Raw genomic sequence first — 24,775 nt, forward strand, 5'->3', positions numbered from 1 at the left:
TGATGATCTTGAAGGTCTCTTCCAACCTGGCCTGTTCTATTCTATTCTATCCTAGCATCCACAACCTCTCTGAGCAACCTGTTCCAGTGTCCCACCACCAACTGGTAGAGGAATTTCACATTTCAGGCACTTTCTAGACCTTCTGGAGTGGTTTGTGCATTCAGCATGCTGGGTATGAGCAGTCAGAGGGCTGACAGCAGCCTTAAGCCTACAAGCCCTTTCTGGTCCTGCAGGCCAGAGGGATCAGTGGTGTTCTCTGACTGAGGCTTCAGCTAGGTGTTTACTAGCAGCTGCTTAAGCTCAAGCTTTGAGAGCTGGTGGGAACAAGAAGTTAAAATGCCTCAGTGATGTTTCTGGGCTTTTGGAAAGTGCTGGAGAGCTGCTGTGCTCTGCATTATTGTCAGCCTTTATAAAGAGGACCTGAGGGCTCCTCATTCCAGGAGGTCTGGGTTTATGCTTTTCTTGTCTGTTGTGCTGAAGCAGCTCAGGCTACTTTTATAACAGAGAAGGAGCTGTTTGTGTTGCACACAATGTGCCTGCTGCTTGGAAACCAGTGTGTGGAGTCTTCAGAGGTCTCCAATCTATCCTTTCCTCAGCTGGAAAAACCTGAGGAATCTGTCGTGGTGGCAGTTCAAAGATCTGTTTTATGGTACCTTGACAGCCTGGCCAGATGTCCCAGGTGCTCTGGTGTCTCTTGGAGAGCTTCCATTCATAATCCTGAGCCAGGCTGATCTCACTTAAGCTTGCAATCCTGCTGCCAGGAAGCAGAGCAGCTGGCTGCCATCCAGGTGCCAGAAGGGCTATCTGAATTTTGTGGAGGTGGTGGTCTCAGGTGATATGGGTTTGTACAGTTGCTGTGGCAACTTGCATTGATTCCCTTGAGCCCCAGCCTGGTTCTTGGCTTCCCAACTGGCTTCTCTATTCATCCTGCTTGTGAGAGGGAGAGTTGGGGCTGAGCCTTGGGGCAGTGTACCTGCTGGGCATGGACAGGCTGGAGAGATGGGTGGGGAGAAACCCAGTGACACTGAACAAGGGCATGTGTAGAGTGCTGCATCTGGGGAAGAACAGTGCAGGCTGGGGGCTGACCCAATAGCAGCTCTGGGGAGAAGGACCTGTGAGTGCTGGTGGACAACAGGCTGACCATGAGCTGGCAATGTGCCCTTGTGGCCAAGAAGGCCAACAGCATTCTGGGGTGCACTAAGAAAAGTGTGGCCAGCAGGTCGAGTGAGGTTCTCCTCCTACTCTACTGTGCCTTGGGGAGAGCTCATCTGCAGTATTGTGTACAGTTCTGGGCTCCCCAGTTCAAGAAGGACAAGTAACTACTACAGAGTCCAGTTGAGAGCCACTAAGATGTTGAGGGGACTGGATCATGTACCTTCTGAGGAGAGGCTGAGAGAGCCACTAAGATGTTGAGGGGACTGGATCATGTACCTTCTGAGGAGAGGCTGAGAGAGCCACTAAGATGTTGAGGGGACTGGATCATGTACCTTCTGAGGAGAGGCTGAGAGAGCTGGGGCTGGTTAGCCTAGAGAAGAGGAGACTGTGCAGGGATCTCCTTCATGCTGATCAATATCTAAAGGGTGAGTGTCAGGAGGATGGAGCCAGACTCTTCTCAGTGGTCTCTAGAGAGACAGGATAAGGGGCAGTGGACACAAACTGGACCCCAGAAGGTTCCACTTAAACATAAGGCAAAGCTTCTTCACTTTGTGGATGGCAGAGCACTGGACTTGGCTGCCCAAAGAGTTTGTGGAGTCTCCTTCTCTGGAGGCATTCCAAACCCATCTGAAGGTGTTCCTGTGTGATTGACTCTGGGTGTTCCTGCTCTAGCAGGGGGTTGGACTGTGCGATCTTCAGAGATCCCTTCCAACCCCTACCGCTCTGTGAGTCTCTGACAGGCAAAGCACTTCTGCAGGGGTAGGAGCAGAGGGCACCACTTTTCCAGAGAGCATGCCGAGCTGCAGTGTCCTGTCTGCCTGCCTTCCCTCCAGCTGGGCAGACTCCAAGAGCTGCTGCCACCTCCCTGCCGCTTCCCGCTGCCTCCCTGCCACTTCCCGCTGCCTCCCTGCCGCTTCCCCGCTGCCTCCCTGCCGCTTCCCCTCCCTGCCGCTTCCCCGCTGCCTCCCTGCCGCTTCCCCGCTGCCTCCCTGCCGCTTCCCCTCCCTGCCGCTTCCCCTCCCTGCCGCTTCCCCTCCCTGCCGCTTCCCCGCTGCCTCCCTGCCACTTCCCCTCCCTGCCACTTCCCCTCCCTGCCACTTCCCCTCCCTGCCACTTCCCCTCCCTGCCACTTCCCCTCCCTGCCACTTCCCCTCCCTGCCACTTCCCCTCCCTGCCACTTCCCCTCCCTGCCACTTCCCCTCCCTGCCACTTCCCCTCCCTTCCACTTCCCCTCCCTGCCACTTCCCCTCCCTGCCACTTCCCCTCCCTGCCACTTCCCCGCCGCCTTTGCTTGCTGATTCCTGCTGTGATTATGAGAGTTTGTTGTCTCCCAGGTCGGAGTGAGCTCAAGCACAGTTTAGATCAAGCTTTTGGAAGTGATTGGAAAGCTTGTGCTGTTTGCATTTGAGCTGTAAAATATGTTGGTAATTTAAGCAATTAAGCTCATTCCTCCAAAGCCTCAGTGGAGTGCAGTCCAAACAGGGCCTTGAAGGCAGAATTTTTGAAGCTCCCAAGGTAATTTAGGACCTGCTGCTTCCTAGCTGATGTCCTCCCTGGGACATGCAACCTGTACAGAACCATCCCCATCACTCCTGTGAGTCCAGCATGCAGCACTCCACAGAATCACAGATTTTCTTCTGAAGCTCCAGTGCCTTCTTATGAGAATGCTGAGAAGGCCTTAGGTGGATGTGTCTTTGAGTGTGGTGATGTGAATCACCAGGGAGAAAAATCAAACTGCCCATTTTATGTGGATGTTTTCCCAACAGATAAGGCATTGATTAATTAAATCACAGAATGGGAGGGACCTTTGGAGATGGTCATCTTGTCCAGCTGCCTTGCTGACTTTGGGTATGCTTAGATCAGAATGGGAGGCACAGCTGTAATACAGAGGAATTAAAGGCTGGAAAGAGATAAAATACCTTTTTTGTTTGTTTATTTGAAGTCAAATTTTAAACCCATCTTTATCATTATGCATTGGACTTGAAACTTTCTTCTTGCCTCTTCAGGACCTGACCACCCATCCCTGCATAATGGTCTTGTTTTCATGTTTCTGAGGAGGTGCCCAGGGCTGCCCTTGGCAAGCTAAACTTGCATTGCTCATCAAAAGCTGCTGCAGTGTTTTATCTTTCAGTCTGAACAGCTTCTGTATCCCCTGATGCCTTTTATCAATCCTGATTCAAGAGTAAAGCACAGAAGTTTGTCCTGATTCTGTGAAGTTTAACAGCAATCAGGGAGAAAAACCCAAGCTTGGAACACAAGCCCTATGTGGAGAGGCTGAGGGAGCTGGGGTTGCTTAGCCTGGAGAAGAGGAGGCTCAGGGGAGACCTCCTTGCTCTCTACAACTACCTGAAGGGAGGCTGTAGACAGGCAGGTGCTGGTCTCTTCTCCCAGGCAACCAGCACCAGAACAAGAGGACACAGTCTCAAGCTGTGCCAGGGGAGATTTAGGCTGGAGGTGAGGAGAATGTTCTTCCCAGAAAGAGGAACTGGCCACTGGAATGTGCTGCCCAGGGAGGTGGTGGAGTCACCATCCCTGGAGGTGTTAAAAAATGGCCCCAAAACTGAACACATGACTCAAGATGTAGCCTCAACAGTGCTAAATATATGGGGACAATCACTTCCCTGGTCCTGCTGGTCACATCTTTCCACCAGGGAGGTGGTGGAGTCCCCATCCATGGAGGTGTTCAAGAGGGGATTGGACGTGGCACTTGGTGCCATGGTCTAGTCATGAGGTCTGTGGTGACAGGTTGGACTTGATGATCTTTGAGGTCTCTTCCAACCTTGGTGATACTGTGAAATACAAAAGCACTTAAAGAATAGAATCCTCCATTCTTGGAGCAGTGTTTCTTAGGACACAACTGCTGTCACAGCTTGGGTGGTGTGGCACTGCCCATGCAGTACCTGGCACTCCTGCGTGAGGCTGGGCTGTCAGCACCGCTTTGTGCCGCACGACGAAGGCAGCGAAGCCACCACGCTTTGTGAGTGACGAGGAATGGCAAGCCAAGCCTCATGTGTCACAGGGACCCTCAAGGTTATTCGCCTCAGATGGAAGAGTCTTCACTGGAAAAAACAAGCCCACAAAACAAACCCAGCTTTGTGAACAGCTTACCACATCATCACAGACTCGTTTGGGCTGCAAAAGACCTCCGAGATCATCGAGTCCAACCATCGACCTAAGACCACCACGGCTATCAAAGCATGGCCCAAAGTGGTTCTTGAATCCCTCCAGGGATGGTGACTCCACCAGCTCCCTATCCCAGTGCATGATAATTTCATGGTCATTTCAGCTCCAGCATTCATCAGGTGGGGGTTTTTGCCTTCCTGCTGGCATGTTCAGAGCACCACCAAGGTGAGTTAGGGTGTCCTGAGAGCAGGCACTGAGGCAGGAGCCAGAAGCATTGTGAGAAGTGCTACAGGCTGGGGACAGTGATTGGAGAGTAGCCAGGCAGAAAGGGACCTGGGGGCAGTGGTTGACAGCAGCTGAACATGAGCCAGCAGTGTGCCCAGGTGGCCAAGAAGGCCAATGGCATCCTGGCCTGCATCAGAAATAGCATGCTCTATTCTAGAAGGCTTTCAAGGTCTGCATCCAAAGGGTGCCCAGTGATAAATAAAAGCAGTAGGTAAGGCTGCAGGAGTTTAACGAACACACATGATGCAAATTAGGAGCCACTGCTCTTAAAATTAGGTACTGGGATACTTGCTCAAACTGGAACACTACATTCACTGCAGAAGCATCCTCTGCAGCCCGAGTCTAGGTGCTGTTTGGCAGAGGGAATCCATCAGAACAGTTATTTTAAAGACTCAGATCTTTAAGTTAAGCTTTTGATTAGGCTGCATGGATAATCTTGGGGAGGGTTCAGCCACAAATAGATACTTATTCCAGAAGAGGACAGTAACTATGGAAGAAACTGACTTTATAGCAGCCACCAGCTATTCCCAATGCTGTGAGAGCCAGCCTCCACCCCGTCCTAACAGACACACTCCCACTCAGGATCTGCCACCAAGCTGGTGAGCAAACAAGTGCTGGCCCCCAGGGGCTTGCCTTAGATACCCTGAGATTTTGCTCCAGCTTCAGCTCAGGCTTCCATGCTCCAAGAAGGAAGAGGCCAGCAACATTCACGTTGCTGAAGGGCTTGCAACTGGGACACAGTTAAGGTAGTGCTGCCAGTAGGATTTCAGGCTGTGTCAGGCAGAAAGGGAGAACAGACTGCTGGCACAAGTCACCCACATGCATGATACTTGTTCATAGAAGCTGATTTCAGAAACAGTTGAGAAAGTTATTACCATTATTTCTACCTTGTTGTCCTAGTTACCAAAGCCCTGGTGACTAAGGCAACCAGCCTTGGCAAGTAAGAGGCAGAACACAGCTGAGATGTGACACAAATATTTGAGATGACTCTGAAATAGCAAAAGCAGAAACATGCAACAGCAGCTCTGCTCCCTCACCATCATTGCCTGCCCCTTGGTCTACGACACTTCTCATCATCCCCACGAGAGTTTGGGAATGGACACTCAGGTGTGTTTGTGATATACCCAGGAGACACAAAATGGGCTGCGAAGGCAATGCCACTGTGCAAGAGCTCCCCCTGCACAGCCCTCTTCACACACTGAGTTAACTGTGCAGACACTGGTGTGTGCCCAGCCGCCTGCCCACACTGAAGATCAGAACTTGTGCTGCCTGAAACTGTGCCAGGGGAGGCTTAGGTTGGCTATTAGGAAAATTTTCTTTGCTGCAAGAGTGGCCAAGCATTGGCACAGGCTGCCCAGGGAGGTGGTGGAGTTGCCATCGCTGGAGGTGTTCCAGAAGCGTGCAGGCATGGCACTCTGGGGCAAGGTTTAGAGGCCGTGGCAGTGCTGGGCTGACAGTTGGACTCGATGATCTTCGAGGTCTTTTCCAACTGAAACAACTCTGTGGTGGTGTACCCTCCACTAAGCATCCATGTATGGTCTCTGCAGCATCCAGGCTCCCTGCTGGGTGCTGGAACATTTCACACAGGCACTAGAAGGCATCTCCATCTGGGAACTAAGAACCACACTCTGTGGTTTCTGAGATCACTAAAAGGCTCTGCAGGCATTCAAGTCCCGAGCATGTGTTTGCTGCTCTGTTGTTTTTGTAACACATGGACAATACCCAGAACACCTCAAGGCTGTATAAAACTGAGTCCAAAGGTACTTTAAGAGGACACAGTCTCAAGCTGCACCAGGGGAAGTTTAGGCTCAGGTGAGGAGAAAGTTCTTCCCAGAAAGAGTAATTGGCCACTGGGATGTGCTGCCCAGGGAGGTGGTGGAGTCCCCATCCCTGGAAGTGTTCAAGAAAGGCTTGGCTGTGGCACTGGGAACCATGGTTTAGTTGTCAGGAGGTGTTAGGTATTAGGTCATAGGTTGGACTTGATGATCTCTGAGGTCTTTTCCAACCTGGTTGACTCTAAGTGGACTGTGTGGCTTGGATGGCCTAAAGAGAGCAACTACTGCAGTGACCACGTGCCACAAAATTATCAGAAGCTCATGTCCATCTGGCAGCTATCTAGCCTCAGAAAAACATCTGTATTACCAGAAAGCACCATTTACTATCACTCTTCAAACATGCAAGGGGTGAGGTGATACAGCACAAATCATAGGATAGAATAGTAGGGGTTGGAAGGAACCTCTGAAGATCGTTGAGTCCAACCCCCCTGCCAAAGCAGGGTCACCTAGGGCAGGTCACACAGGAACACATCCAGATGGGTCTTGAAAGTCCCCAGAGAAGGAGACTCCACAACCACTCTGGGAAGCCTGGCCCAGGCCTCCACCAGGCACACAGTAAAAAAGTTTTCCCTCATGCTGAGGTTGCCTGGGAGAAGAGACCAACCTCCACCTGTCTGCAGCCTCCCTTCAGGTAGTTGTAGAGAGCAACAAGGTCTCCCCTGAGCCTCCTCTTCTCCAGGCTAACCAACCCCAGCAATGAGGACATCCCCAGGTCTCTCAGCCTTTCCTCATAAGGCAGTGTTCCAGCCCCTTAATCACCCTCACAGCCCTCCCTTGGACACTCTCCAGTGTATCCTTGTCGCTCCTGAGCTGGGGAGCCCACAACTGGACACAGTACTCCAGATGCTAGGGCAGAGTAGAAGGGGAGGAAAACCTTCCTTGACCTGCTGTCCACACTCTTCTTAATGCAGCCCAGGGCAGCATTTGCCTTCTTGGCCCCAAGAGCACACTGCTGTCCCATGGATAATTGTTGCCCACCAGGACTCCAAGGTCTATGATTCTATGATGCATTACCTGACAGTGCTTGATCCTCCCTCACACCTGACTGCTCTCACACAAGTAGTAAGTAGCTCTGGTGGCTACTGGTGGTCACCAACAGTTGCATTTGCTGGTGGAGATGCACATGGTCTTGTCCCTTCTCAGAACCTACTTATCTTGTGGGTGCATTTAAGCCACCCCAGTGCCCTTTCCTGGCCGTTTTATCTCTGTGGGGTGCGGCCTGCTCTTTCCCGTGCATCTGTTGTGTAGCTGTGGTAGTGCGACGCTAGGAAACACCCATCTGGGCAGAGAGGAGAGCTGAGTGCTCTTGGCAGAGAGCAAGATGTTCCTGGGAAGCCTCTGGGTGGCAGTCAGAGCTGCTGGGCAGAGCCGGTCCTTGCGATGAGAGAGCTGCTTGTGTGTGTTTAGTAGAGCAGCTGGCTGCAGCAAGCGCGGGGGCAAATTGCTCAGCGAGCTCAAGCTGCGCTGAGATCATCTGCCCAGAGATTAAAGTGCAAGGCACACTTCTGAGGCCTTGACTGCAGTGAGGCATGCCTGATTAAATGTGCAGACACAGTGAGATGGTGATGGGTAGTGCAGTTAAGAATGGGCTGCCCAGTCAGCTGGGAACATTGAGGGCTGTTGGGGTGGGCTTTCTGTCCTGTGAGGATAGGAAACATCATAAAAAGGAGGTGGTCCAGTTCAGCACCGTGGTGCTGAGCTCCTGTTGAATGTGCTGTGAAGACAGAACTTGCACTGACCTCTTTGAGTAGAGGCTGCAGTCAGTCTGGAATAGCACAAGGCTGTGAGGAGGGCTCTGGGCAGCTGCAAGCAGCCAGCCCTGGAGACAAGGAAAGGTGGATTTATCTACCTGCAGGACACTGTTTTCTTCCCTTTGCCTCCCATTTGTCCTGACTGAAGTTGGCATCTTGCTCTTGGTGATGTGTACCCTGCCAAGGCTGGTGCTCTTTGCTGTTCCCAGCATGCCTTTGCTGTTGAGAACTTAGCTGATGGTTGTGCACCTGACAGTGTGGATGAGGATGCCTGGAGGGCCAGTGCTGGGAAAGGTGGATGTGCTCAGATGGTTGTAGGTGGCAGAGCACAGGGATCCCCTTAAAGGCTGGGTGTCAGGAGGATGACACCAAGCTTTTTTCAGTGGTGCCCAATGACAGCACAAAGGGTAACAGGCACAAACTTGAACACAGAAAGTTCCATCTAAACATGAGGAGGAACTTCTTTAAGGGGGACAGAGCACTGGAACAGGCTGCCCAGAGAGGTGGTTGAATCTCTATCCCTGGAGACATTCAAAACACACCTGGACATATTGCTGTGTGACCTTCTCTAGGTGAATCTGCCTTGGCAGGGGGCTGGACTCAATGACCTCTAGAGGTCCCTTCCAACCCCTACCATTCTGTGAGTCTGTGCTCCTGGCTGCTGCCACTGGAAGAAATTGGTGATGTTCAGGAAGATAACCCTGCCCAGGTAGTGAGACACCTGCAGTCAGTGAGCCAAGCACCACATTCTTCTGCTGGCCCAGGCTGTCAGAAAAATGTTAACATGTCTGCTCAAAAGAAGTGTGAGACCTGCTGGTGAGGTTTTATATCCCATTACTGACCAGGTAGGCCATGCAAAGAGCCCTTGTTGCTGACTTGGTTTACCCTCTAGCCTGCACCTTCCATGTATGAACCCAGCAGAACCTGAGCACCTCTGCTTTGTCGGTGCCTGTGTCCCCTGCAAGAAGAGGCTCCTTGTTTACACAGAGGTGTAAATTTCTCTGGCAGGCACCTTGGGCAGTTTGTGGCTGGGCTTTGGGTGGTTTTGCAGGGTTCTCCTAAAGCTACTGCTCCATCACTGTGTACAGTGCATCCCCAAATCACAGAGTCATGGAATGCCAGGGATTGGAAGAGAGCTCTGGAGATCAGGGAGTCCAGCCCCCCTGCCAAAGCAGGATCACCTCTGGCAGGTCACAGATTTGGCAGGGGGCTTGGACTCAATCTCCCAAGGTCCCTTCCAACCCCCCCCATCTGGTGATTCCAGGTTTTCAAAGTATGACTTCAGTGTCTAAGAGCATACTGAAGAAAAAAATCTCCTCTGGAGGTTTTGCTGCTGTCAGTGAGCTCAATGACTTCCTGAGTTTGATCCTTTCTCTTCTCATGCCAACCCCATCTTATTTTGATGTCATTCTGGTGCTGAGCTGTGGGGAAGTTAGGGCTTGCTTAGCTGAGCTGAGTCACTGTGCCTGTCGTGCCCCTTAGCCAGGGCTGGTGCCGCTGGGGTGCATGTGTTTGTCTGTATGTCAATGTCTTCCTCTTGGGGTTACCCTCACCAACTTGCAACTTATCAACCACAAAACTCAGTGACTGAGGGGGGAGGGAAGAGGGGGAGTCACACAGTGATCAGTTGTGGGCAGGATCCTGGGGCAGTTGCTGTGAGGTTTTGCCTGAAACGTTCAGAGGGCCAAACCATTCTGATCACTGTGGATCGATCCTGCCCTGGAGAGATCTGCAGGGATTAGTGTGAGCCCCATCCCTGTCCAGTACTGGAGCTAACCAGCCAGCAGTGACACAGATCTGGGTGGTGGAGGGATTGGTTAAGTAACAGATCAAAAGAGGGTCATCAGGGACAGCCCAGCTGCTAGGGAGCACTCTTTGAAGGACTGCTGTGCCCTTGTGTTGCAAACAAATACACTGAGAATCCAGAACGTGCCTGCTAACCCCGGGGGCAAGGGCAGTGGTGTTTGTGAGAGCACTCTTTTGAGCAGGGGGGCTGGAGTTCCAGCTATACCTGAGCTAATGAGATTGTTGAATGCTGAAGAGTGAAAAGAGGATGAAAGTGATTGTTTCCCTCTGCCCTGCTCTCCTGAGACCCCACCTGGAGTACTGCATCTAGTTCAGGGGTCTGCAGCGCAAGAAGGGCATGGAACTGTTGGAGCAGCTTCTGAGGAGGGCCACAAAGATGAGCAGAGGGCTGGGGCACCTCCCTCATGGGTACAGTCTTGGGAGAGTTGGGGCTGTTCAGCCTGGAGAAGAGAAGGCTCCAGGGAGACCTTATAGCAGCCTTCCAGTGCCTGAAGGGGGCCTTCAAGAAAGACTTTTGACAAGGGCTTGTAGTGGTAGAATGAGGGGGAATGGCTTTGAGCTGGAAGAGAGCAGATTTAGACTGGATTATTAGGAAGAAATTCTTTCCATTGAGGGTGGTGAGACACTGGAACAGGTTGCCCAGGGAGGTTATGGATACTCCCTCCCTGGAGGTGTTCAAGGCCAGGCTGGATGAAGCCTTGAGGAGTCAGGTCTAGTGGAGGGTGTCCTTGCCAGTGCAGGGGGAGTTGGAACTAGGTGATCTTCAAGGTCCCTTCCAACCCAAAACCATTCTATGACTCTGTGAAACCAGGGCCAGAGTATAGGATCTTCCACTGTGTAAAAGAGATCTTGAAAACTGTAGAAGGGTAGGAAAAGAAGGAAGGAGTTTTAAAGTCCCTTCTCAGAGATGAAAGAGCTGCCCAAGTGGGCAGAGCTGATCTGCATGCAGGTATTGATGGTACTCCTGAGTGCCTCAGGGAGGAGCATGAAGGAGCTAATGAGTGAATTAATTTGGCTGAGGAGCATGTCTGTACAGCCAGAACAACTGCCAGGTGGAATTGTAATAGTTCAGTATCCTCAAATTAAGACTGGATGTCCTTATGGAAGGTGGAATCTTCTGGGGATAGCTTTGCCATGCAGGTAACTATCACAACGAGATCAGTGCTGTAGGGAAGACCTGAGATGGTGTTCTGTCCTCATCATACACAGTCAAGCCTCATTCTTTTCTGTGACTTGCCTAGGAACTAGGAGCAGTAAAAGGCAGCAGTGGTTAGTGGTGGTGGTGTTAGCTAAGCTTAGACTCTTAGCAAGCTTTTCCTTAGCAGACCTGGTGCAGTTTCTGTGCACTCAGTCCTGTCCTCCCTGCTGTAGAGGTGGCTTCCTTGTCTTTGGCCATGCTCCCTGTGTCGCACACCTAACCTTGCCTAAGTACTTCTGGGGGGTGAGAAGCTTACCTTAGGGGATAAAAACTCACCCATCCCCACAAGCAGAGGCTCAGAGGGGAAGGGTGAAGAGAAATGGGATCACTGATGGCAGTGCTGGGATGCAGAGGGTAGGGAAGCTTTCGGGTGCCGTAGCCCTGGGCTTTGGCTGGAGGAGTGCAGACTACCTGGCAAGGGGGTGGGCAGAGGCTGCCCATCTGATTTCTGGTCTGCACCATACCCTGCTATCCCCATGCAAAGAACTGAGCAGCAGGGCTCCATCAGGAAAAGTTCTTTACCATGAGGGTGGTGGAACACTGGAACAGGCTGCCCAGGGAGGTGGTTCCCTGGAGGTATCCAAGGTGAGGCTCAAGGAGGTCCTGGTCAACCTGATCTAGTTGGGGATGTCCCTGCTGGCTGTGGGGAGGTCAGACTGGATGACCTCTGGAGGTCCCTTCCATCCAGGACCATTCTGTGATTCTGGGATCACACTCCAGCAAACCTGCACAAGCTGAGATCGTTTTAGCAGGCAGGGCAGGAACATGGTAGGAGGTGAGTGCTTGCTAAGCCCTAAACCCACCCTGTAGTATGGCTGCTGTCCTTCCTTGTCCAGTGTCATTCCACCTCTGGGCTGCTCTGCACCCTTGCTGTACTTCAGCAGAGCAAGAGCAGGTTCTTTTCCTCCTTAACAACCACAGAAAAAGCAGGGGGAATAGACTTGGCCCTGAGAGTGCACACTTTGTCAGAGATAAAGGTGTTTGGGAGTATCCCATCTCTTCTCTGGGAAGGGTGGCCTGAACCTTAGGTGCAGCACAGTGGTATCCCCAAAACTGCTGGGTGCCATTGGCTGCAGCAATGAGACAGTGAGTGTAGAGCACATGAAGAGCAGGAGCATGCCAGTGTTGCTTGCAAAAACCTGGCTGACCTGTGCTCCCTGACACAAGTGCTGTCTTGGTGGGACTGCTGCTGCAAGCCCCCAAGGCAGGAGGTTGGGGTGGCTGGCTGGCACACAGGCACTGCCTAATCCTTGGAGCAGCAAAAGTAGCTCTTCTCACTCAGCCTCAGGCTCCTGGGATCGCCACTTTCCCTGCTGAATTCCCAGGCTTTGAGATTGTCAGTGCTGTGTGAGGCTTCCTGCTGGCTCCCAGCTTCCCCAGTCAGTTCAGTGTGGTGCTGTGCAGGAGAAGAGCCGGGCTGGGATGCCTGCAGCCAACGTGTGCCTCAGCTGTGTGTCCAGAGGAAGAGAGTGGATTGAAGTGCTTTGGGTTATAAATAAACAGCGCTGTGGCCAAGGTAGATTTAAGCAGAGCTGGCAACAGCCCTGCTGGGGCAGGGATGTCTTTACCACATGGCCTGCTATTGGACTTCCTGTTGCATGCTAATCCCTTAAGCCTGCTTTAGCTCTGTTAATTTTCCTTCTCCCCTCTTCCCCCCCCCCCCAAAGGGCTGTCTCAGGGGCACGTGAATGCCAGTGTTCCTTGGCCAAGCTTGTGCCTGCAGCTGGGCCAAGCATCCAGGCTTGCCTGCCGAGCACCAGCTACCATGTGGCAGGGCCCCAGGGATGGTGGTGCCTGAATGTGTCCAATTCTCTCTGTCTTACAGGCTCTGCAGTCTGCGCCTGAAGAAGCTGACAGTGCTGAAGGAGCTGGACAAAGAGCTGAGCTCTGTGCTTATCGCTGTGAAGATTCAGGTAGGTTCCTCTCCTCGCTGCTGCCTGCTGGCAGCCAGCCCCTCCTTGTGCTCCGTGAAGTGCTGGTCTGCGTCTCCCTTGCCTTGTGCCAACACCCTGCTTCTGTCCTGGTTAGCAGCCCTGGGGAGGCTTTGGCTCTCAGGCAGGTGGGAATGATTCCCTGGGGAGAGCAGCAAGCCGTCTGTGGTGCTGGGATGAATTTGGTTAGGCCTCTGTACCGGGGCAGTGTATGCCTTGCATCCCTGCCTGCCTCAGCCAAGGCCCTCCTCTCAAGCTGCTGTTGGGAGTTGGGCATTCCCTGCCTCACCATTCCTCACCCTTTAGACAAGCTCAGGGCTGAGTGGTTTATGGTAGTGCCCTCCATCCCCTTCTCCTCCCTGGGGAGTGGAAGGTGGGAAGGGAGGAGGGCAAGGGCTCAGCAGCTCCGTGCATGACTTCTGCTGACATTTGCACCTTGTGTGAGCTCACTGCTGCATCTGCTGCCCCCTCCCTTGCTCTGTGCATCCCAACTAGGCCTGGTGCCTCTACTCAGAGTCAGGCAGAGGGGAGGATCTTTGCCACCAAGGGGAGGGGGAGTTTGCACACATCCTGGTATGTGTGATCCTCCCTCCTTTCCTCTCTGGAGCTGGTGATGAAGAGATGGGTCTCTGTCGGTGCAGGCACATCCTTTGTGCTTGTCAAAGGACAGGCAGATGCCTCTGAGTGTGCTGTCCCCACCACAGCTCCCCTTAACCTTCCTTCTGGTGGTGTCCTTCCTTCGTTCTTGTCAGCCGGCGGCCAAGCTGCTGATCCCTTGGAAAGCACCATGGGGCGGCAGCTCAGCAGCTCTGCGCTCTCACAGAGCTCTCTGTGCCACACACACATTAGGATCTAAATCCTGGATTAGTGCTGGAAGCTGCAGTTATTAGTGGAGCTCTGGGAGCCAGGGTTTGCCTTCGTGACAGACCTGATTCCCTTGCCGCGAAGGAACCGAGAGCAGAATGTGTGAAAGCCAGGGCCAGCAGGATGCTGTGGTCCACACACAGTGGTCAGTGGCCCACTTTGCTGGCCTTGCCAGCAGTGCCATTCAGGAGGGCTGAAAGCACTGAGCTTTTGGCCCCAAGACCTGTGCCCTTTTGGTGCAAGCTTTAGCAGGGAAATGGTCTGATCCCTGGAAGTGCCTGAGTCATCTGTGCTGGGCTGTAGGTGACAGCAGCACAGCACTGGGGGGCTGGCAACCAGCTAGAGGCCATCAGTCCCGTGTGACTGGGATGGCTAGGCTGGTCCCTTGCTCCTTGTACTTCCTGCACTGTCAGCCTAACCTGTCTGTGCTTCTCTGAGCTGGGAAACATTGGGCTTCTGTGCATCCCTCTTTATTCTGGGGCTGCCATGTCCTGAGCATGTCTGTCCTCAGCTGCCTCCGCTCCCAGGCACTGCAGATATGAGGCTGTGAAAGAAGCTGTACAGGGGGACCCCAGCTCTTTCAAACAGGTCACCTCCATCCTTGCCATTCCTTGCCACACACCAGCCTTGCACCCTGCTGGCAAAAGAAATGGCCAAGCCTCAGCAGTGACTGTTTGAGGCCACAGGGACTGTGAAGATGGAATGGAGACTTCCTTCAGGGTCTTAAACATGGTCCCCTCCTCTCTGTGTGGCCACATTCCCGTGGCTGCATGCTGGGGTAGGCTCCTTGCAAAGCTGAAGGAGACTGGAGGAGAATGCTTCTGCCCACATTACCCTGTGGCTTGGCACTCATTGTGGGAGTTGGGAGGATTTGTCAACCTCCCCACCTGCCTGACCAGCCACCTTGGCAGGGTTGGAAGCCACTGAGCCTTCCTGGATGGAAGGCAGATGGAAGCCGAAGGCAGCTTCAGCACAGCCTGCCCACAGAACAGTCTCAGATGGATCCATCCCTCCCTCTCCTCTCCTAGGTAACAGATGAGTCATGCTAGCAAGAAGCTGTTTGAAGGCTGCCCAGTGAGTGCTGCCATCTCCATCTTTTGGATGGAAACAGCTGATGCATGTCATTTGTGGAGGTCCTGTAAGCTCCCAAGGGGGCAGCTGAGGACTAGTGGGAAGAGGAGCGCTGTTTTCTCTCATTTCAGTAGAGCCTCTGTTGGGTTAAGCAAGCTTTCCTATCAGGAAGTTGCTGTTTTGAAGGGCAGGTTGCATGGAAACAAAGCTCTGACCCTGTCTAAGTGGGGCTGGTGCCAAGACAGCAGCCCCGGTGCTGGCAGGACAGCCTGCTCAGTGGATGTACGTGACCCGGAGGGTAGGGTGAGCCTGTCTGGCATGTCTGATCTCCTCACAGTCACAGTGCCTTTCTGGTCTCAAAAAGCAGCTTCCAAGTGTGGAATGTGCCCTGGTGAGGCCACATCTGCAACACCATGTGCATTTTGGGACTCCCCAGTTCAAAAAGGACCGAGACTTGGTGGAGAGGCTACGGAAGAGGGTTACAAAGCTGCTGAGGGGACTGGAACAGCTCTCTTGTGAGGACAGACTGAGAGAATTTGGTCTTTTTAGTCTGGAAAAGAGAAGACTGAAGTGGGATCTCATCAATGCTGAGAAATACTGAAAGGGTGTCAGGAGGATGGGACCAGGCTTTCTCCAGTGGTGCCCAGTGACACAGGACAAAGGGTAATGGGCACAAACTAGAACATAGGGAGCTCCATCTAAACATGAGGAGGAACTTCCTTAAACTAAAGGTGGCAGAGCACTGGAACAGACTGCCCAGAGAGGTGGTGGAGTCTCTTTCTCTGGAGACCTTCAAGACCTGCCTGGCTGTGTTCCTGCCCTAGGTGACCTCCCCTAGATGAACCTGCCTTGGCAGGGGTTGGACTAGATGATCTCTAGATGTCCCTTCCAACCCCTAACATCCTGTGATTCTCTTGTGGTTTTAACAACTCTACTTTCATAGCTCCCCCACTCTTCAGGCAAGGGTCCTTGGGTTGTTTGTGGTTTGCACAGTGGCCTCACTGGTCTGGAGCAGTGAGTTAGAGAGACCTGTGCATCAGAGAGGTTAAAAACCTGTTGGGAAACTGCATGCATGTGTGACCTTATGTAGGTGAGCCTGCATTGGCAGGGGGGTTGAACTTGATGATCTCCAGAGGTCCCTTCCAACATGAAGCAGTAGTCTGAACTACTGCCAATGAGGGGACTGGCACCCATACCACAAGTGGGTTTTAAGCTTTTATCCCTTGCTGTTTGTGTAGATGCTGTAGAGTGTTTCCTTCTGTGTATTGTTCAGCATGGCAGTAAGTCCATCAAGGTGCATCATAACTGAAGATGGCTGTGAAGGCACACGTGGCTCTCCCTCTCAGCAGAGAGAACTCCTGTTACATAGAAACACCCAGTCTTGAGCTGTGAATAGAGGGAACAACCAGAGGAAGAAGGAAACAAGCTCCAGCACTTGCAGAACATTCAGCTTCTGTGACAGGTGCTGTGGGAGATATGCAAATCCTCCTGCCACTGCTTGCAGGATGTGTCTCGGGGTCAGCCCTGGGTGCTGCTCTGGAGGGGCGATGCTGGCAGCCCCTGACGAGCGAGCCAGAGCGTGTGCTGCAGGACAGGCCAGCCTCAGAAGCTTGTTTGCCTCTGCCAGGCCTGCCTGCTGCAGAAGCTTGGAAGGTTTTGTGCTCCTTCTTGATGTGCATGGAAGGTACACCTGGCTTTGTGTCTACACCTCACTCATGCTCTGTTTCTAATCTTTTTCCAGCTCCTCATAGAATTTTCCTGTCTTGCCTGAGCAATCTCAGCCGTCACCTAAATTTGCTGACGGTGTTTAATGGGCTGTCCTCTCCCCACATGGCCTCAAGTTGCACCACAGGGGATTAGGAAAAATGAGGTTTGGAGATTAGGAAAAATTTCATCACCCAAAGGGTCATGGGGCACTGGAACAGGCTGCCCAGCGAAGTGGTGAAGCCACCATGGCTGGAGGTGTTTGGATAAGGTGCTTAGGGAGGTGATCTAACAGTTGTGTACAGGGAGATGTTAGGTTATGGTTGGGCTGGATGATCTTAAGGTCTTTTCCAACCAGGCACAGCAGGTGTGATTCATGCACCTTTAGCTGAGTGGTGCTTTGCTGTCTCCCTTGGCCTGCTCTCCAAAGCTGTGTTAGTTCTCTCCTTTTCCAGGTTTTACATGCTCTTCTAACCTCAGCTCTGCAGTTTAACCAGAACCATCAGGACAGATTTATACCTGAGACTGGGGACTTTCACCTTGCAAACCAGACTTGGGCATCAGCCATTGGAATTATCTCCCCTGGGAAGTGATGCTCCCAATAGCCTGAGAGGGTGCTGAGCCATCTCATCTAAACCATGGTTTTGCCCACAAAGCTTGGGCCAGGTGATCCTTGAGGTCCCTTCCAGCCTGGTATTCTATGTATGTAACCTGGTATACAGATCATGCACCTCTGCACAGTAGTGAGAGCTCCTGTATGTCTGCAGTCTATCAGGTAGTGGAGATCTGTGACCACAACCTTTCTTTTATTGCTTTTCACTTCCTTGACAGTCTTGGTGAGCTGTGATCTTCACTTTACCAGCCTGATGCTCCATTCTCCTCTTCCTGATGGTGATACTCCACTGTTCTGTGGAGAAATCTGTCTTGCTTGACATGACTCAAATTGCACAACAGCTCAAGGCCAAGTCCAGTTAAGTTTTTCCTTTCTCAAGGATGGAAAGCTATGTTTTGTGTCCAAGGTTTGACCACACTCAGGGGAAGAAAAATCCCAGCATCTAATGGTAATCTCCCATGTTCCAGCCCATTCATGTGGCTCTTCACTCTCTCCCTGTGCATCTCTGAGAGGTCACTTCTGTCTCTTCCCTGCACTCTCCTGCTAAGTGTCTGCAGGCATTAGTAAAGTGCCCCTTCAGTCTCTCTTTTTCCAGCTGAACAAACCCAGGGCCCTCCTTGTATGCCCTGTACTCCAGCCCCTGACCATCCTGATGTCATCTATTGGACTTCCTCCAGTCTGTCAGTGTCTTGTACTGGGGAGCCCACACTGGCTCTGGAATGCAGTTGTGGTGTCTCTAGTGCTGTACAGAGAGGGGGAATCCCTCTTCTCTGCCTGCACATTTGCTGAGGCTGAGATTGGTGTAATTGCTGCAACAGGACATGCTGCCAATGTAGAGGCATCTTGATGCCCCCCACCAGGATCCCCCATGTCCCTTTCTGCAGAGCCTTTCCTTCTCTCTGGGGCTCTTCCTTGGCAGACAAGTTGTGGGATGTCCTAGGAAAGAAGGACTCTGATTTTTGCCTTTATTGACTCTCCTGAGGCTTGTGTTGACCTTACTAGGAACCCCAAATTGTTCTTAACTGCCTGTAGCTGATCAGCAAATAAAATCCCCCAGCTGCCAGTTTCTAAGCTGTTTCATTGGAGCAGTGCTGGTTCTTGGTGGGTTGTGGTTTGCTCTTGGAGGTGATCAGTGTTTCCTACTGGATATGTTGAGTGCCATCCATTTCATGGAACCTGGCATACCTAGCAGGCTGAACTTGAGCTTTAGGTAGTGGCTTTACCTTGCTGAGAGGGCTGTGCCTCATGTATGGACTCTCCTGCACTGGACACCTTTAAGACTCAGCTTGACAGGGCGCTGGGCTGTCTCATTTCAACTAGACCATTACCTAGAAAGGTTGGACCAGATGATCCTTGGGGTCCCTGCCAGCCTGGCACTCTGTGATTCTGCAGTGCAATGTCTAAGACCTTCCTCTACCTCATGTCCTAAGTGCTGTGCTCCATGGTACCCTGGGGGCTGGTCCTCTGGCTAAGCTTAGGCACTATGATCTTCCTCTCTTTGTGTGAACTCCACAGGCCAGGCATCTCCTAGGGCTTGGAGCTCAGCCAGGATGCAGCCTGCTAGGTCATTGCACCCATAAAGAACTGTCCCAGACCTAAAAAGTGCTGCTGTTCAGGGGTCTCTGAGCTCTGCTGCTGCTCCTTTCAACCTGACTTGTGAATGTCTTTGGAACACCTCTCTTGGGAGGAAAGGCTGAGAGACCTGTGCATGACTTCAGCCTGGGCTGTTTAGCCTGGAGGAGAGAGGACTGAGAGGAGATCTCACTGATGTTTACAAACACCTGCAGGGTGGCTGTCAAGAAGGGGCCAGGCTCTTTTTGATGGTGTGCTGTGATAGGACAAAGAGCAATGGACACAAACACCAGCAAAGAAGTTCCACCTCAACACTGTGAGGGTCACAAAGCACCGGAACAGGCTGCCCAGAGGCCTTGTGGAGCCTCCTTCTCTACTTTCAAGCTCCATCTGGATGTGTTCCTGTGTGACCTGCTTTTGACTCAATGATCTCTAGGGGTCTGTTCCAACTGCTGCCACTCTATGCTAAGGAGCCAGCCTTTGTCCTGGTTCTACAATGCCACGTGGGCATGCACTGGGGTTTCACTGGGGGGCTCCAGCCCTGGTTGTGTAGCTTCCCCAGTGCTGCCAGTAACACACAGGACAGCAATGTTTATGAACCAGTCACTCGTTGGATACCCCACCCAGGCTGTCCTCCCCTTCCCTCTGCTGAAGCTCTGTCCCCAGAAATAGCATCTTGAAGAGGAAGAATTGCACCAGGAGGTGTTTGGGTGAAAGGAAAAAAGCTATGGTGGGTAAGCAAAGGTGCCGGAGTGAACGGTGCCTGGCATGGTGACCACCTGTGATTCCTTAGTGAAGAAGAGCTCAGGAAGGAAGAGCCAGCATGCTCTTGGCCAGGGAAGCTCACAGATGGTGGAGGGGATGAGCCTCTGCCTCTGCTTGTTTTCCTCTTTAGGAAGACGTTTCACAGGGAAGCCTCACTGCTGGCACACGTGCTGGCAGCACGGTGCAGGCCGCTCAGGCTGGGCCTCTTGGAGACACGAGGGAGGGCTTTGCTAGAGCTTGGCTTTGCTGGGCTACTAGGGAGAGCATAGTGCTGCAGGACTGCAAAGTGGGGAGGCCTTTCTTGCCTTTCTTCCATAGGTTGTTTTTTTCCCTTGCCAGCAGAGGTAACACCAGCCAGGGGCTCAAGGAAAGGCCCTAAACCAGCACCACCCAGGCTTGAGGAACCTGCTGAAGGTTCCATCAGCAGACTCCTTTGGTGTTCCCCAGGTGCTGAAACACCCCTGTGCCCATAGCCACTCTCTGATTGCAGAGCAGATGTAGCTCTGGTCTCTTCTGTGATGCCACCAGCATACTCCTGTCGTGAGTTCTGGGGCTGCTGTCTCATTTGCAGTGGAGGTGAAGAGCTGGGGTCTCTAACCTCACCTAACTGTAGCCAAATCTAGGTTTTGGCTAAGCTGCTGAAGGATCTCTGACCACAGCCAACTTAAGGTCCTGCTGTTCACAGCATCTGTCAAGATCCAAGGGAGAAGAGTGAGGATGCAGTGAGGCCCTGGGAAGGGGCAGCATATGTCAAGTGGGACTCAGTTTGCTTGAGCTGCTGCACCTCTGTGCTTGGCTTTAATCCCTCTGCTCAGCAGCTCACAGTTGAAGTTAAGGAGCATTCACAAAAGCAGGGAAGACTGGTTTGTAGGAAGAGCTCTTCTGGCCTGTCTTGTCTCCTGCAATCAGTGTCTCAGCTTACTGGTCCATTCACGGGGAGGTGGGCAAAAATGAGGAGCCACCATAGGCTGTTTCATACCTGGAGCTGATCTCACAGCGCTGAGGGGACGCAGCCAGCAGGCATGGGCCTCTTGGGAAGCCTGAGGGGTGTGCCAGCCTGCAGCCAGGAGAGCCAAGCCAGGCTGGCCAGGGTGCTTCAGCTTAGCTGTGTGCATCTTGTTGCAGGGTTCGAAGCGAGTCCTGAGGTCGAATGAATACATCCTCCCGCCCGGCGGCCTCATGGAGACTGAGCTGGAGCTGACCTTCTCCCTGCAGGTACCTGGTGCTGCTGGCGCCCCGGGCTCCCCGCGGCTCCCCTCGCCTGCCGCCCCTCGGCGCGCAGGGCGCTCAGCCTGAGGTGCGGCCTCCTGGGGTCGCCCACGCTCAGATCCTAACGGCATGGATGCCTGCTGCTGGCCAGCTGCTCCGTGGCCCCAGGGGTTGTTTGGCTGGCCATGGGATTTGAAGGAGGCTGCAGGACGTGGGTGGCCTTGGAGAGGCCGCTCGGAGCTCAGCAGGTCAAATCCTGCTGGACGTCAGCACCGAGGAAGGGTTTTCTCTACCTGTGTGTCACGCTGAGCCCTCTGCCCTCTTTCCTGTGCTTCCCTTTCCCAGTACCCACACTTCCTCAAGAGAGATGGCAACAAACTCCAGATCATGCTGCAGCGGAGGAAGAGGTACAAGAACCGCACCATCCTGGGCTACAAGACCCTGGCAGTGGGCATCATTAACATGGCTGAGGTACAGGGTGCCGGGAACAGAGGGGAGCACTGCCTGTCCTCCCCGTGCCAGTGCTGGGGGGGAGCTGGCAGGCACTGGGTGCTCTGGCTCGTTGGCTGCCTATAAGCCTGAGGGGGTAAGCTGCCATGGTGCCCCCCCTGTTAGGAGGCTTGTCTGTCTGCCTAGGTGATGCAGCACCCGACGGACGGTGGGCAGCTCCTGGGCCTCCACAGCAACATGAAGGACGTGAACATCCGAGTGGCTGAAATCAGCATCTACTCTTTGTCCAGTCAGCCCATTGATCATGAGGATGGGAATGTCCCCTCAGGCCCTAAAATCAAAGCCTCAGGTGCGTTGGTGCTCCTCGCAGAGCTGGAGGCAAGCGTGGGTGACAGCCTGCGTCCCCTACTGCAGGGCGTGGGTGACAGCCTGCGTCCCCTACCGCCCGCTGTGGTCGCCTGAAATTACCACCCACCAAGATACAATTGCTCAGCTGAAAGCAAGTGAAGCTGTGTTTACAGGCACACTAGACATAAGGAATGCAGTGAATATGTGCAAAACAGACAGCATTTACAACACAAGAACCCCCCCCTGGACAAAACCAGGGAGGTTATCCACAGCTGCCTCCTCCCTACTCCCTTCCCCCACCTGGTACAAGGTAAAAGAGAGAGAAAGAAGAGCAGAGTGTAGCTTATTAGCACTTAGCCACAGCAAAGAAATGCAGCCAAGGTCAGCAACAACCAAGCAAAAGCCACCAGCTAGCATCAGCTAGAGCCAAGAAGCTGAAAAGAGAAAGTTAGTTCACTGCTCTCTACAACTCCCTGAAGGGAGGTTGTAGCCAGGTGGGGGTTGGTCTCTTCTCCCAGGCAAGCAGCACCAGAACAGGAGCACAGAGTCTCAAGCTGTGCCAGGGGAAATTTAGGCTGGAAGTAAGGAGGAAGTTCTTCCCAGAAAGAGTAATTGGCCACTGGGATGTGCTGCCCAGGTTGGTGGTGGAGTCCCCATCCCTGGAGGTGTTTAAAAAAGGCTTGGATGTGGCACTTGGAGCCATGGTCTAGTTGCCAGGAGGTGTTAGGCATTAGGTACTAGGTTGGACTTGATGATCTCTGAGGTCTTTTCCAACCTGGCTGATTCTATGGTTCCATACACAACTAACTTTATGTCAGATACCAGGCCAATGGGGTGATTTAGACCTTGTCATTATTTTTCTTTTGCATCCAATGGTAATTTCTGTGCATTCTATCACTCCTCTATTCAATCTGTGGAAAATTTTCCTAGGCATCTGCCTAAAACTAGCACACCCACCAGCAATGCCAAGAGGGCTCCAAGGAGGCCTTACTGTGGCCTTCCAGTGTCTGAAGGGGGCTACAAGAAAGCTGGGGAGGGACTTTTGAGGGTGTCAGGGAGTGATAGGACTGGGGGGAATGGAAAAACTAGAAATAGGTAGATTCAGATTGGATGTTAGGAAGAAGTTCTTCCCCATGAGGGTGGTGAGAGACTGGCACAGGTTGCCCAGGGAGGTGGTGGAAGCCTCCTGCCTGGAGGTGTTTGCAGCCAGGCTGGATGTGGCTGTGAGCAACCTGCTGTAGTGTGAGGTGTCCCTGCCTGTGGCAGGGTGGCTGGAATTAGATGCTCCTTGAGGTCCCTTCCAACTGTAACAATTCAGTGAGTCTGTGAATGCTGGTGGTTTCACTGGGGCCAGTTGTGCTTAGCTGTGGCATCTGCCCTCTCTGCTTCCAGATCGCTCCCCAGACATCGATAACTACTCCGAGGAGGAGGACGACAGCTTCTCGTCAGAGCAGGAGGCCAGCGATGATGCTGTGCAGGGTCAGGTGAGGGAGGCCTGACCAGGTGGCTGGAGTGGCTGAGTGGGTGGAGAGTTGCCCAGCAGAAAAGGACCTGCTGGCTGAACACAAGCCAGCAGTGTGCTCTCAGGTGGCCAAGAAGGCCACCAGCATCCTGGCCTGGATCAGAAATGGTGTAGCCAGCAGGAATAGGGAAGTGGTCCTGCCCCTGTACTCAGCACTTGAGTGAGACCACACCTGAAAGGCTGGATTCAGTCTGGGGCCCTTCACCACAAGACAGACATTGAGCTGCTGCAGCGTGTCCAGAAGAAGGCAACAAAGCTGGTGAAGGGTCTGGAGAACAGGGCTGGTGAGGAGTGGCTGAGGGAGCTGGGGTGGTTGTCTGCAGAAGAGGAGGCTGTCTGGTCTGCTGCATAAACCCCTGCTGAGTCCTCTCCATCTTGCACCACTATTCTCTCCCATCTCCCTGTGATAAGAGGCCAGAGGCTCTGCTCCCCCTGAAAGAGAAGAGATTTTAGAAATAAGTACAGAGTCTGAGAATGATTCAAGGTAGCAGAGCCACCTGTGATGAGCTGTGCCACTGCTGTTTGTTGTCCTCTTCTTGTGGTGCCTACAACTGAGGCCAACAAAGACTTGTGGTAGCATGCTGATCAAGCCCAGGGACAACCCCCTCCTCAGGGGCCTCCACATTTCCTGTCCCATCATGCTGGGTTAACACTTCAGGGCCCTGTGTCCCTAGGAGCTGCATGTATTGTTGAGGCTGATCCCTGGAGGAACACTTGTTGTGGGCTCAGCTGCTGTGTCCTCTGAGTTAATCCTGGAGAGGAGAGAGCAGAGCAGCACATGGGTCATGGGGAGGCTGGTGAGTGCAGAGAGAAGAATTTAGGCTGTAACAAGGACTGCTTCAGAAAGCTGCTGTCTCTCCTCTGAATCTTGTTGGTACATGTCCCTCTGGTGGGACCTGGGCATGAAGGCACTGGGAAAAGTCTGTAGACAGTGCTAAGGAGAGAGAAGGAGCTGCACAGAGAGCAGCAGGAGAAGTGAGGAGCACGATGCTGGGAACAGAGTGGACCAAAGCTTTACAAAATGAGGGGCATGTGTAGGGCAGGGAATTTCTAGGAGGTGTTGTTCCCTGCATTCTGAGTTGCTCTGATGTGCTGTGACCTTTTGTCTGCAGGATCTGTTTGATGAAGAGGATGACCTGAGGAAGACCAAGAAGGCCAGGAGAAAAATGATCCGAACCACATCGATGACCAGGGTAACATCAGCATTTACTGCAAAGGGAAGGAAGGGATTCACTTCCTCCCCTCCCTCCAGGGAGTGAGGCAGGTTGGAAGGTGCAGGGCAGGGGAGAGAGCCCTTGTCTCTGAGAAGAGACACACTTCTTGCCATTAATGAATCAGTTTGCTGCTCAGAGCTGTACCCCAGCTCATGGCCTGCCCTGGGTTTAGGCTGGCTTCCTATCAGTGGTCATCTGTGAGCAGCACAGTTTTGACTTGCTGCTGTGGCATGATATCTTCCATTTCCCTTTCTAAGGAAGGGTAAGGTTGGTGCAGGGAAGGGTGAACCATAAGCAGCTCCTCTGCCTGTCAGCAGAAGGGAAAAGCTGCCTTGCCAGCCCATCCCTCTGCTCTCCCA

The 24,775-nt window shown here is 52.9% G+C and overlaps 1 protein-coding gene across 2 annotated transcripts in view; it reads left to right on the top strand.

Moving 5' to 3' along the window:
* LOC104300935 (phosphofurin acidic cluster sorting protein 2-like) overlaps positions 1-24,775 on the top strand; it is a 65,684-nt gene that overhangs the window by 27,771 nt on the left and 13,138 nt on the right. For both annotated transcript variants that reach the window (XM_054170793.1, XM_054170802.1), the window contains exons 2-7: positions 12,979-13,066; positions 20,799-20,888; positions 21,228-21,353; positions 21,519-21,681; positions 23,073-23,164; positions 24,315-24,395. In XM_054170793.1, the coding sequence (XP_054026768.1) occupies positions 12,979-13,066; positions 20,799-20,888; positions 21,228-21,353; positions 21,519-21,681; positions 23,073-23,164; positions 24,315-24,395 (640 nt within the window). The remainder of the gene's footprint in view (positions 1-12,978; positions 13,067-20,798; positions 20,889-21,227; positions 21,354-21,518; positions 21,682-23,072; positions 23,165-24,314; positions 24,396-24,775) is intronic.

The sequence above is a fragment of the Dryobates pubescens genome, chromosome 2 (genome assembly GCF_014839835.1).
Source record: "Dryobates pubescens isolate bDryPub1 chromosome 2, bDryPub1.pri, whole genome shotgun sequence".
Classification (NCBI taxonomy): Eukaryota; Metazoa; Chordata; class Aves; order Piciformes; family Picidae; genus Dryobates; species Dryobates pubescens.